At 38.7% G+C, this 14,003-nt stretch overlaps 1 protein-coding gene across 1 annotated transcript; it reads left to right on the top strand.

The window, feature by feature from the left end:
* Positions 1-3,366: 3,366 nt before the first annotated feature.
* mrps27 (mitochondrial ribosomal protein S27) lies at positions 3,367-13,164 on the top strand. The gene is made up of 11 exons (XM_040050999.1): positions 3,367-3,459; positions 3,719-3,796; positions 5,103-5,173; positions 5,267-5,325; positions 5,814-5,928; positions 6,435-6,513; positions 8,428-8,543; positions 8,762-8,864; positions 9,001-9,143; positions 10,795-10,956; positions 12,701-13,164. Exons 1-11 carry the CDS (start codon positions 3,372-3,374, stop codon positions 12,947-12,949), a joined length of 1,263 nt encoding a protein of 420 aa, XP_039906933.1. The 5' UTR covers positions 3,367-3,371; the 3' UTR covers positions 12,950-13,164.
* Positions 13,165-14,003: the final 839 nt, after the last annotated feature.

Below are 14,003 nucleotides of genomic sequence, written 5' to 3'. Positions count from 1 at the left end.
CACAGTTAGCTCCTCTTTATCTAATCTCCTCTGAAAAAGCATGTTGATCACGTTGAGTCCATCACTTTTTCGTGAACTGAAACTTGAGAGACAATGAGAAGCCAAAGATGAATCAGACACAGGGGAGAACAGGTAAATACGTCTCGGGTGGGAAAATGAATCTCGTGGTTAAAAACAAAAAACCAGCTCGAGCTCTGTGAAAACACTGACCATAAGCATCATGCCTTCAGTGGTTACTCAGATACAGTCAAATCACGCAACCTTTGTGCTATGCTCTATAAACTGAAGAAGAAAGTAGTTGACCAACAGGAATAACCCTCTAAGCCAGGGATGGCAAACTCATTTTAGCTTAAGGGTCGCATTCAGCCTACTTCTGCTGCGGGCTGGAAGAGTGAAACTGCACTTCCTGTCAGTGTTCAGTGTTCACGTCTCAGTTTTTCTACAAGATAAATGTGTAAAATTATAAAATAGAATTTAAGTGTTTTCGCAGGTCTTTGCAATCAGGGAACAAAGAAAATATTCATTCTAATTAACACACATAGAAAATTATTCAGGGCAGCGCTGTGGTCCGGCACTATCACCTCCCAGCAAGAAGGTCCTGAGTTTGACTCCACCACCAGGCCGGGGCCTTTCTGTGTGGACTTTGCATGTTTTTGTCTGGGTACTCTGGCTTCCTCCCACAGTCTGAAGGCATGCAGTTAGTGGGGTTAGGTTAATTTGTGATTCTAATGCACTCATAGGTGTGAATGTGAGTGCAAATGGTTATCTTTCTCTCTGTGTTAGCCAGGCTAACTGTCCAGGGTGGACACCGCCTCTCAGCCTATGGTAGTTGGGATAGGCTGCAGTGCTCCCCTCCCCCCATGACCCTGATAAGGATAATCCTATTCCCATTTTTCCAAAACGTTGCTTTACCCAAACCATACTGTAGGTTGTGCTAGGGTTGTCATCTGTCTTAAGTCCAATAAATTATTGTTATTATGTTTTCTGTTTCATAATACTGTGATTAAAAAGTTGAGTCAAGGACTGTTTCGGAAAACATTTTGTAACTCAAATGGCTGATAATGACAACAGTTTAAAAGTCTTGGAAAGAAAATTCAACTAAACTTGTGAAAAAATAGGAGTCACAACACTTGGCTGGAAAGTTGGGCTGTATATTACAGGGCGGTTCATGTCCTGCTATCCTGTTTCATCCAGAATGTATTTGAATACTGTTATATAAGCAGGCAAATTACAGCAAGCCGTTTTGGGTTTTTTTGTAGTTTTTTTTTACACAATAAATGTTTTCCAAATCATGCACATTCAAGAAGGAACTCAGGATGAGTTGATAACCAGACTGAGGATTAGTAACTTGTAACTTTTTATAATGTGGCTAAACTTGTTTCTCCTTTTAGAGATTCTTATAATTGTCTCATTGTGTAATGTACATTTATTTAATGTCTTAAATACAAATTAAATAAAATTCAGACTATCACGCTGCTCATCCTAGCTATCCTTATATGATAAATTTATCCATTATATTTTGCAGACACATACTATTGGTCAAGCATGCATGTGTTCAATGACAGTTCACATCTATTGCATAAAAAGCCTCCCTACAAAATGCTTTGTCATTCCCTGTATAATGCAGTTCTTTTATCACATCGCACCAACCTGCACCAACGTCCTCTAACACTATGGATGAGAAATAAAAAAGGGAAGCAGCAAGGGGATGCCCGTAAGCAAGATCCTGAAAACAAATACTTCTGATTTTTTTTTTCATCTCTAAACCACAAACATACCTTTTTTAACATGATGAGAGAAGTGTGGGTTTTAAAACGTGATTTTCAATAAAGGTTCTGTAGACTTTGTATGGCCTTTTGCATAATGGCAAAACAGAAAGGCACAAGATGATATCAGAAATCCCAGTAATGGAACTGAATGGTACACTTCTTGTTTACTTGTAGTGACTACACTGTAATGCATCTCAGGTACAAATTTCCTGTTTTGTTGGTCACTGAGAAAATGAGATGGTGCTAAAATTCTTCCATGTTTTGTTTAACAGAGTGGTCCCACCCTAGTCTCAACCTGTCACCTCCTTTGACCCACAGCCAAGGAGCTAACTGTAATAATAGCTGAGGGCTGTCCTCCTGCAGCTGAACAAAAATACTGGGTGACAAACACAGAGGTGACGGGGGCAACAGCTTTTTACGGACAAATTAATGCACATTTAGGTAAACAAAGTAAGACAACTCAACTCCACATTTATGTCCAACTTCCTGCTTAATTTTGGTGGTTTGCTAGTATTTTTGGGGCTGCCTGCAGTCTAATGAACATGCGAGGACAGATCTAGTAAGCCCTATTGAAAAGCTTGATGAAGCAGTGGTGCTCAATAACTAGCAATGGAACTCTTCATGGCTTTATGTGCAACACAGCATGGCAAAGTGAAGCTCCTTCACTTTTACAGCTGTGTGTGTTTTCCTGTTCTGTCTCTTTCTTATATGAACAGTGCCCTCTATTGTCAAAGAGCAGGTTCTTCTCAAGTATTTCACTCTTGCTTGCAACATAGAATATAATTTATGTTTAACAGATTTTGGGAGTGACCAAAAGTAGCTTCTCTTTCATTTTGATGTGACTTTAATTACCAAAACCAACCAAGTAATATGTAAACAACTGAATCCAAAAAATCCCCAAAATGTCAAAAATAGAATTCGGGGAATATAAACTAATATTAATGAATTACACATACATCACACCAAATGTAACAAGCTGCAAAGTATTATAGCTTATTATTAGATAGATAGATAGATAGATAGATAGATAGATAGATAGATAGATAGATAGATAGATAGATAGATAGATCAACTATTTGTTGGTTAAATAAAAACGTTTTCAAGTTATTTTGATCAGGAAATGTTTATCGCTTTTCATCTACACGTAGAAGCTGGTACCAAAGTAGAAGTTAGCAACCTTGTGGTGAAACTTGTGGTTAGTAGGCTGGAAGTGTGTATTCTCTACATTATCTGCAAGTCATTCCTGATAAATTTCAGGAAATCAAAACATTTCCTGTAAAGTATTTTGTTGCTTGGTGCACACAGCAAGGTAGAACAGTAAAAATTATTCGATTAAGTTAAATTAAATATCAATAATATCTCATTTTAACTTCATTAATAATTCATTGAGTCATAAAAATGTACGAATTGTGTTTATTTTATTATTATTATTGTTTTTTAATTTTTTTTTGTTTTAATGTGTTTTTATAGGTAGCAACAAAAACAAAACAAAACAAACAACAACAACAAAAACCAAACCAAAAACTTTTCTGCTTTCCTGTTGTCACTTCTGGTATAATCCACTTTTGCCGGTCATCAAACTCCCCCGGCGCCTGCCACGAGATGGTATCGTCTAATATGGCAGCCTCCGTGTTGAAGCGATGTGCGACTGCTGCTGTCAAAGTTAAAAGTTTATCTCCGTCTCTTTCAGGTAGACACATCATGCATTTGGTTAAGACTCAATATAGAGTATGATTTAATTTTAGTTTCATGTTTAACGTCTATTTTTTGTTTTTTACGGTCAATATTTGAATGTTCATAGAGGTGGAGCTAAATGCCCTCAGTTCATGGTAACGTTAGCTAACAACATGAAGCTAAACTAACCGGCATTTGAGTTTTCCTGTCATTTTAAAGCCATGAGCAACTCATTTGCCCAAATATTTGATTGATGTGTGCATTTCTCTTCACAGCCCGACGATGGTTGCTTTCAGCGTCTTACACAGACAGCAAAATGTGGGAGGCGAGAGAGAAAGATCCTCAGAACCTGGGTAAGAGTTAAATCTCCACATTACACAGTACATAATGAAAAGACAAGCAAACAAAGGGCTTGTCAAGATTTGGATCATTATCCAGGGAAACGTAACATTTTCCACCAAGTCAAGAAGTGTCAAACTAATAAAGCAATAAGACTGACTATAATGCCCTTAATTCCAAATAATTATTAAAGCATTAATAGTTTATTACCTTTAATAAACTGTTTAAAAAACAGATCATAAGCAGCCTGAGATGTGTAAAGAAACGTAAGTGCCACTTCCACTAAACATGGCACTACATTCAGTTTACTGCACTTACAGTGCAGTGGTTGTTATTATTGTTTATTTATTTTTTCGACCCCTACACATTCACACATGCTCACACTCAATTGGGGCAGCTTGAGGTTCAGTATCTTGCCCAAGGTTTCTTCAATGTGAATGGAGGAGTTATGAAGTCAGCCACTGACCTTCCAGTTAGAGTGGGTAGAGTGTGTAGGATACTATCTTCTGTGGCTCAGGAGCAGGTTGGCTTCAATATGGATGGACAGGATTAGAAATGAGTACATCAGAGAGACAACTCCAATCAAGCAGTTTAGAGACTTTGGGTTGGATATGTAAAAAGAGTAGATAGTGAATATATTAGACACATGATGTTGAGGAAGGAGCTGCCAGGCAGGAGAAAAAGTGCAGACCCCAGAGAAGGTTGATGGGTGTAGTGATGGAGGGCAATCAGAGGGTTGGTGTGACAGAGGAGGAAGTTAAGTATAGGGTGAGTTAAGTATAAGTATAGGGTGAGATGAAGGCAGATTATCCATTGTTGTGGCCCCCAAAGGGAACACCAGAAAATCCCCCCCCCCCCCATCCATCCAGTAACCCATAGTTGTACAAATATAGAATATTATTCTAGTACAGTAAATTAGTTTGTCTTGGGAGAATTATTAAAAAAGAGAATTTTTTTTCTGGAAATATTTACACCATTTGATGCTCATTGCAGAAGTCCAGCATCAAATACTACTGTGTTTACACTTCATCAACACAGGGTGGCAGTGTAGCACTGCAGCCTCATGGTGTTACAGATGAAATTTACCTGCTTCACAAAGTGTACATAATTTATACTCGTAGTTTAACAAAGTTTAAATACAATTTAATTAGATAATACCGAAGTTGTGAAAAGTTGTAAATCACCATAATAAAACTCATATATTAAAAAAAAAACAAAAAAAAAACGTGTCAGCAATTTATTCTACTCTGGAAAGCTTATTCTCTAGTTTATTTTACTATAATTACTGGTATTTTTTTTAAATCCTTCTTAAACTTGCAGCTGTACTCGCCAACACTATGGACAGGACATATGACAGGAATCTCCCTGTTAGCTCTCTGATTATGTCACGGGTAAGCTGCATCTACATTAAATGGACCATATTTAGTTTTTTTATTTATTTGCTGTAAACTTGATTTTTCATGGCACACTGTTTTCTGTTTCAGTTTGTGGACAACATATCATCCCGGGAAGAAATTGATCAAGCAGAGTACTACCTTTATAAGTAATCAGATATCATTTTTACATCTCCTGCATCTGTGCCAAATGTCTGCTGCTGCTTTTGGTTTTTGTGGTACCAGTCTGTGTGTTTTTGTTGGACTGAACTGTCTGTTTGGTTTGTCTGTTTTGGTTTATATCCAGTCACATGCTCTTCTTTGTTTGGGGCAACTCCAGACCTTTCCTGTTTACTCCTTCCTCTGGAATCTGCACCCATTCTTGTGATGGCAAGATTTAGTGTGTTTCCCAACTGCACTCTAGTTCAGGGCACATTCATTTTCATAATCGGGAAACACTGAACGAGTTTAGATGTGCTTCTGCTGATATATTCTTATTCCTATCTCTGATTCCCAGGATAAAGTTGTGGTTCAGCAGCTGAAACTGTTTACCGTATATTTGTCATGTGATTTCCTCTCTTCCTCTTGTTGTTGTGTTTGTATCTATTTCTATTTTAAAACATGTGAAACAACTTTTTTTCCCGTAAATTTCTTTAAGGTTTCGTCACAGTCCAAACTGTTGGTACCTGCGAGACTGGACCATTCACGGCTGGATCAGACAGTGTCTAAAACATGGGGCTAGAGATAAGGCCTTGCACACACTTAAAAACAAGGTACACTATAATATTCACTCAGTTTATTCTTTGGGAAATAAACTACACTGAGAGCACTGTTTGGGCCTTGCATATGAACCTTATCTCAATGATCGGAGAGGAAATCTGATCAAGGCTGTCATCATGAGACAGCACAGACTCATTGTGAAGCACTGAGGCGTGTTTTCAGACCGATCTGACCAGCACAAATAATGTTAAACATGGTTGACATTTTCAGCCCAGCGCTTTTTTTCAGTTCCTGAATGCGTTATAGTATCTGAGCATCCCTGAATTACTCCAGAAACAGATGTCAGGTAGCCAGTGACGCGTTTACAGTGAGGTAAAAGCGATCACCGCTGTAGTTGTTTTGATTGGCGGCATACAACTCTGACGCAAGAGCTTTCATTGTCACTAATGCACTGAGAAACAGTCTTATTGCTGCATGTGATATACACCTTCGTCATTAAATAATGTAGAAAAAAAATTGATGTTTTTCCATGATGCCAATATTTTATCTCTGTGTGCAGATCCAGTATGGAATATTCCCAGATGACTTCACCTTCAATCTCCTCATGGATTCCTTCATTAAGGATGCAGACTTTAAAAGTAAGACTTAGTTTAAACAACAATTTTCATTTAACCTTTGGGAAGCATAAGCACCACACAGACTACAAGGCCAACCCCTTGCAGGTTTCCAAGCACATTCTTGTTTGCTTGAAATGTTCAAATCACCAAAATCTGATTTCAACATTTCTTTCCTTGTTTGTAAAAGACGGTGGTAAAGGGAAGCTTGTTGTTTCTATTTATTTATGTTTTCTATAATAACATTAGACCGTAAAGAATTGTCTTGCAGAGCCGCTGTTTCAGTTGAATGTGAAAGTTTTGATTCCATTTGCTAAAAGTGCTTATATGCTGTAAAGTTTCAAAACAGTAGCTCAGATCTGATGTTGTTGAATTACTTTTTAGGTTTCGTCTGTTAGTTTCCTTTATTAGTGGTTTACAAATGTCGCTATTGTGACGTAGCTCAACAGCTTACAGCCTTGCCAGATGAACTCTCAATGCCCCGTCATGTTTTGTACAACAAGTGATTTGGATTAAAACTGGGTGGGTGCATAGAACTAATTTTGGGTGGTTTTGGATCCTTTCTCATTAAAAGAAAATTACAGTGTCCTTAATTATATACTCATCCACGACACTCCAGTTGATGGTTGGCAAATTCTATGTAAAGGACTATATAGTGAGCTAATGGCCAGCCAAGATTTAACTTAGTTAACAGTGCCTAGAAAAAGAATTTGCACAATAAAACACAACGCACCAAAAATCAGCTAAAAGAATCAATGTCCTGCGAATATGCTGAGTGTAATTAATAAATACTTTGGGGAACTTCATGTTTCAATACATTGCTGTCATACACTTTGCTTTCATTTTGCAAGTTGTATGACACCTTGTTTGTGTCATTTCGCTTTATGCACAGTTTACAATATACTATAGACCACTGGTTTCATGCTCCTTTTTCTGGGATACCAGGATTCTCTGCTATACAGGACATAATCATAGTGCAGATTTGGACACCACTGTAAAATGGTGAACTCACCATACACTGGTAGTTTATCATACAGCTTCTTCTCACTTCCAAGAGTTTATGGCGCCGAGTATGGCAGCCTCATCGCGAGCTCCCCCAAGCAACAGCTGGTTTTAGTGTTTAATTTTCCTTTTCCTTTATTTTTTCTCCCATTCTTATATTTTGCTTGTTCTTATGTTATTGTATTGTATTTTGCTCACCCCTGTTGCTTGTGAAGCTTGGACACAAGACTTTCAATCGCATGTGCTGTACCAGTGTACCTGCACATGTGATGTGACAATAAAAGTATCATTTATTTAACATTGTAAGTTTTAGATTTCTCCTAGCAACCCAAACAACTCAAACTTATTTTTTCTTGTTTTTTGTACTTAACTTGTCATGAACATTAACATTTAGCATGCTGAGGCCTGCAGATTCTGAGATGTAGCTCTTGGGTTTCTCTGAGCATTGCACAGTGATAGCTTGGGGTGAGGCTCCTGGGAAGTTTGGCACCTGTCTTGACTGTTTTTCACAAGTAATTAATCTTTTGTGTGAACTGGCAGAGTTCAGATTGTTTGGAAATGGCCATATAAGCCTTCTCAGATTGATGGACAACAGCAAGTCTTCTCTGAGATCAGTGCTGATGTCTTTTCTCTGTGGCATTCTGTTAACACACATCTGAATGAACTGCCAAATCCTCTTTTTTTTCATCTCTAGACCAAAAAATATAGAGGCGGTCACACATATAATCAAATAGTTGTGTGCATTTGATTATGAGTACCTGGCTGCTACTTATCCCCTTAGTTCTTATGTAAGCAGTAAGAGTTTACTCAGTTTTTCACACACAAGCTTACTCCTATCCAGATTATGAAACTTCTGTAATATAAAAAATGTTTGTCATATAGAGATATTGGGAAATGTTATCTGAGAATGTTTGTTTGTTTTTTACAATTGTTCAGGTGCATGTTCTGTGGTTGAAGAGGTGATGCTTCAGGAGGCTTTTGATCTTCCCTCCACTCAGATCCTGTCTCTGTATGCTCTGGGCAGTTACCTAGCAACCAGACCACAACTTGCTGTGAGTGAATCAGCAGCTCTGAAGGTGTTTAGGACAGCTGATGACTCTAGAATATTCTTATGACTGGAAATTGCAAAATCAATTTCCCGTGATTCAAAAAGGGGCATCTTGAGGAGTTTCATTCTAAACTTTTATACATTTTTGTAAAAAGAGATGCCCGATGCTAATTAGCATGTTGCAGTAGAAGTAATAAAACACTTGTTCTTTGCTGCGATCAGGTGTCAGAAGAACGGGCTCTGGGGGCATCGCTGCTTATCTGCGGACAGAAGCAAGACAACACCATTGGCCTCAGTGCTCAGCTGCTTGGCAATGCTTTCCTCGGTAAGTGCTTGAGTTTCTTTTCTTGCATTTTTTTAAGTAATTTTTTTTTTGCTGTGATTGATAGTTTTGTTTTTTCTCCTGTAGCCTTTCATTATGCCACTTGTCTCATTTGTTTTCCTCCTTCTTCATCATCCAGGCAAGGTAGAAAATTTAAAGGGCATACATGCCGTCTTCAAAGGGATGCCTCTCTTCTGGGGTCGAGGATATCTGGGCAGAGCGCTGGCCATTATGGAGAGAGTGGCTGCTGCTTCTAGTGATGTCAAACTGTCCAAAGATACAGTAAGGGCAAACAAATCGTGCTTCATTTTGTGTGTTTTGTGTTAGGGTTGAACAACAAATTCCATTTTTTCCTGACTGGTGTTTCTTAGTATATTCACAGAAAAGTTTGTGCAGCTTGTTCTGGAAGAGACTTTAAAACCACAGATGATAGAAAGAAGTGAGATGAAGGACACATTGCAGCCTCTTATTGTACAGATTTGTACCTGAGCAGCAAAACATAAGGTGCACAGCTGACACCAACTCATAACTAAAGCAAATCTCCTTTTTTTTTCAGTTTCTCTGTGCAAGTGGCAAGTTAAGTCCAAAAATACCAAATGCTATTTCCTTTGAGCACAAGGCCCAAAAAAAGGAACTGAAATGGACTTGATGAGTTGATGACAACTGATTTAGTTGTTCAGTTGCCTAACCCTTGTACGTATCCTGTCTTACATAAGTATATCCTCAGATTAGAGACGCTTTCCTGCAGTATTGACATGGTGCAACTTCTTTATTTTAAAGATCTTCTTCATTTATACAGTTAATTTCACAATTTAATTGGGTATTAATAGGGCCTGTGCAGTTCAGTTCAGCACATCTAAATTAATTATTGGTGCCTTTCTGGCCCTCATAGAAATTGGGAGCAGAGGATGTGGTGTTTTTATTGTTTTTCTCTGGGAGTTCTGGTTTCTCCCACCTTCAAAAATAAGCTAGGTCCATGCTGATAATGTCATCTGAGGACACTCTTCTTTTTATGTCAAAGTTGTATCGATCCCTGAATTGGTGTCTGAGCCAGCACTCAGCTCATTAAGCGTCTCAGGGTAACGCACAATTTGCAAACATATTTAAATATCAAAATCAGTAATGAGAGAGCAAAAACACTGAACATTGCAACCCCAGATATCCCTGATTATGTCCCATGTGTGAGTCTGTTTTAAAGTTCATAACAAACACCTATCTGAGCCGTACCAGACAGCATTGCTCTTTGTTCTCATTTGGGCGCCTGATATCAGCCCCCTAACTGTGGGTTTGATGTCAAACGGATGTATTTCTTAACGTGTTCATTTGCTGTTGTAAAATGAGCGTGGATTAAACTGCGTGCAGCATTGCAAATAGTCCACAGGCTGCTTATTACTTTCCAGGTAGGCTGCTTGGCACAGACAGCATTGTGTGACACACACGCTGTCATGATTTTGCAATTTTTACATATATGCGCAGGCTGTAGCATCTCTAATCCGCTCTCTGCTGTCCAGTTCAATAGTTCAGCTTTGTCTGCATCTAATGAGATTTTGAAGAGCCTGGAGCTCTGAGGTTGTCTTTGACAATCACTGCAACAGAAAGTGAACAGCCTGCGTCACACAGCAGCACAGCAATAACGTAGACAGAGAAGATAACGCCATAGGACAGAGAGGAAATATTACATCTCAATGAAGGTGCTGCTGCCTCAGGTCACAGTTAATCTTACTTCTTCCTAAGATTAAGAGGTGACTTGTCAAGTAAGGTGTATAACCCTGCGTCATTAAATGTCTGGCCTGTTTTCATTCCAGTAAGAGACTTTACTTGCATAATGTAATTTTCAGCAAAAAGACCAGAAAACAGTTGTTTCAGAACATGCTTCATTACAAAATGTTATCTTTCTGCATAAATAACATAAATTTTCGTGATTATTTTTCAGCTGGGATATGTGAATGACTTGCTCCACGACCTGCCTTTGACCTCAGAGTCAGACTCTTCTGGAGAAGAGTCAGGAGGTGAAGAGGACAAGAAAGAAAACACTGTAGATGAAGACGATCAGGCCGAAGCTGCTAAGCTACCCGAGTATGTCAAGAAATTCAAGGTGGGTCTTTGTTTGTACTTACAGCTCAAATTTGCATCAAATGTAATTATAGGGGCATGCTGGTAAAAATGAGGTTATAACTTAGAAGTCAAGCTGCTGTGAGCAGCATGCTTTGTTTTTTTTAAGGGACAGATTAAAATATAATTCTAAGGCAAGAGGTGGGGCGGAAGTATGTTTTCCCTCCCATTTGTCCATCTTTCAGCAAGATTACACAACAACCACCAAGCTGAAACCTGATGGAAAGGTGTAGCCTAGACAAAGGAAAGACCCATTAAAAATTTGATGTGGATCCAAATCATTTTGTTTTCCAAAAATGCAAAATACCCTGTTGGGTTATAGGATACGCTTTCCAACTGCGCTCTAGTTTAAAAAGTTTCCCCGTTTGCAAACAGCATAAGATGTGGTTTTTTTTTTGACTGTCAGAAGTGCTTTTCTCCATTCTGCCTACTGTCTTGTATTACCACTGAACTGATAATAAAATAAAAATAATAAAATTATTATTTTCCACTTATTTTTGAATAAGTGGACTGTTAATTAGGGATTCTTACATTGGTAGTTACATTGTTGATTCTCTAAACGATAATTTATATATATATATTTTTTTCTCTTTAAATTAAAGCAAAGCTTCTGTTTGCATTTGTCGTTGCTCACTAAGGTGTAGTGGGCATGTTTTTGAGACCATGCTGAAAACATTTCCTTCCTCATAGAACATTTTCTTCCAAATTTTTCCAGCTGGCATTCTTCTTCTTCTTTCCTGGCTTTGTAGATCCATTAACGTTCCTGAAACATAACTACCACCTGTAGATCAGCGGACCAGTGTAAAAGCCTTAGCTGGGATGTGGATTTTATCAGTTGCTTCCTGGTGCACCTACAGGAGAACAAAGAAAACAGAGTCCAGTTTGCTGTAAAGGGGTGGTCAGAGCTTCTTTTTGCAAATCCAGATGTTGAGCTTTGACTTTCAGTACATTCTGATATCAAATGCTGTAGAATATGTGCACACACATAATTACTATTGGATACATGAAATATCCGCACCTGCCAGTGTTTTTATCAAATAGCTGAATCTGAATCATTATTGATTTCATTTTCTGCACTATGCATCCTGACATGCGCTGTATGTATCCACATAAAACCAGGTTTAATTTTTCAGTCTTTATTTTCTATTTATTTTAAACTCATAGATGTCAAATTATTGTTGTGTAGTAATGATGCAAATGGATATGCACTTATACCACAATCATAAATGATTGACCTTCTGAATAAAAGTAGGTAGGCTTACAGAGAAACTTTGATCTCAATACATACGGCATTATTGCCACAGGGTAAAGATAAATTTCACTGGCTGACTGGCCAGGTGCCCCCTATAGGCATGTGTGTGGCTGCATCCAGGGGGGATTTCCCCTCATGGCCAAAATGTTTGCTGGATGAAAATTTGGAACAAAATAGCTGCAACTGTTTATTTGACGTATGTGCATCATAAAAAAACAAACTATATTTGGTCATAGATTTAAGGGATATTTCAGACCACGAAGCTAAGATAATAAACACTGGAATTATTGGAAAGTCCGGTTGTTCTTGAATGCATCATATCTTGACTGTTTTTCTGTGCAGCCATGATTCTCGGTGTGCGTCACATATTGGAAGTGACTTTTCTGGGTCACAGGGTTTCACCCAAGTCATTTAAATGAAGTGATGAGATCATTCCTTTGTGCTTTCAACTTTTTTTGTTGCCCTGCCTCTCCAGGAATTGAGCAGCCAGCTGGAGTCTCAGGGTAAAGTGGAGTCAACCTCTTTCCAGGATTTAGTGACCGCTCTGGCCCAGCAGAACCTGGCTGCTGCCGAGACACCGGACCTCGAGCAGTATGAGAGCCGGGTGCAGGCCTGGGAGGCCGAGAAGAGGCAGCTGATCCAGAGAGAGAAGGAGATGAGGGAAAAGGCTGAGCAGGAGAAACAGGAGCGATTAGCTGCCATGGCTGCAGCTCAGCAGGTGTAGAAACTTTTTACATGGAGCCAACTGTGACTCACTGAACTGTCCGTCGAGTATGTACTTTAAAATGTGTATACTTGTGAGTGTATTATTATCATTGCACCGGATTCTGTCACTTATTACTTTTGTATATATCAGTTATTGTGTTTGTGGCTCTGTTTTTATAGAATAGAGCTAATATAAATAGGCTGTCAAAATAAAACACACTTTCAGTTCTATCACATATTTGTATTTCACATTTATTGTTTGTCTGTCGTGGACTATGGGATGATATCATCACTGGAACTTATGCTCACATCAATTGTTCAGCCCGATCGTAGGGGTGACCTCATGTAAGCAAAAAGATGGAAAAGCTAGGGAAAGATCGTCCCATCACATCCTCCCACTCCTTTTCCTCTTTGCCTGCAGTCGTCTTTGTCACATGTTTGTGTGTTTTCTGTGTGCGCACGTCTGTCAAAAGCATCTTGGGGAGTTTTTTCTCACGGGCCACATTACACAAGATAATTTGCTGATAGCAAATCTAGAGAAAAACAAATTATTTGCCTAGAAAGGAATGCAGTTTTGACCAGAAACCTTTCCGTTCACATGAAAAATCCAATAATGTTGTATAGCTCCTGATAAATGTAAGACCAGACAAAGTGCACATCAGGCTAAATTATTAGGAAACTATCTTCATAAAAGTTCAATGTCAGCTAATACTGAAATATCACTCTAATAGCAACGACACGTTAACTAACAAATGAAGTTTGGACTCTGCACAAAAGATAAGATAATAGATCTTTGGGGGGGAAATGCTGTTGTGGTAGTGCAGATAATGCATTCATTCTACATTATGCTGCAGCTATTCAGTATTCAGAGCACGAGCTTGGGAAACAGCCTGGTATGCAGTCCAGGATGAATGAGCAGCACAAAACGCTGAAACAAGAACCATTGTGATCCCGAGGCACCTCACTAACAGTTCTCAGAGGGGCCCTGCATTCATAGTTGGTGTTTGCTTAATGGTGTTATTGCATAAATTGGACCACCTAGAGAAATATTAAAGCACGCAGGTGTTGAGTCA

The sequence above is a fragment of the Simochromis diagramma genome, unplaced genomic scaffold (assembly GCF_900408965.1).
Source record: "Simochromis diagramma unplaced genomic scaffold, fSimDia1.1 OVJJ01000131.1, whole genome shotgun sequence".
Classification (NCBI taxonomy): Eukaryota; Metazoa; Chordata; class Actinopteri; order Cichliformes; family Cichlidae; genus Simochromis; species Simochromis diagramma.
Note: the sequence above shows the minus strand (reverse complement) of the source record. Positions and strands in the feature narration are given on the sequence as shown.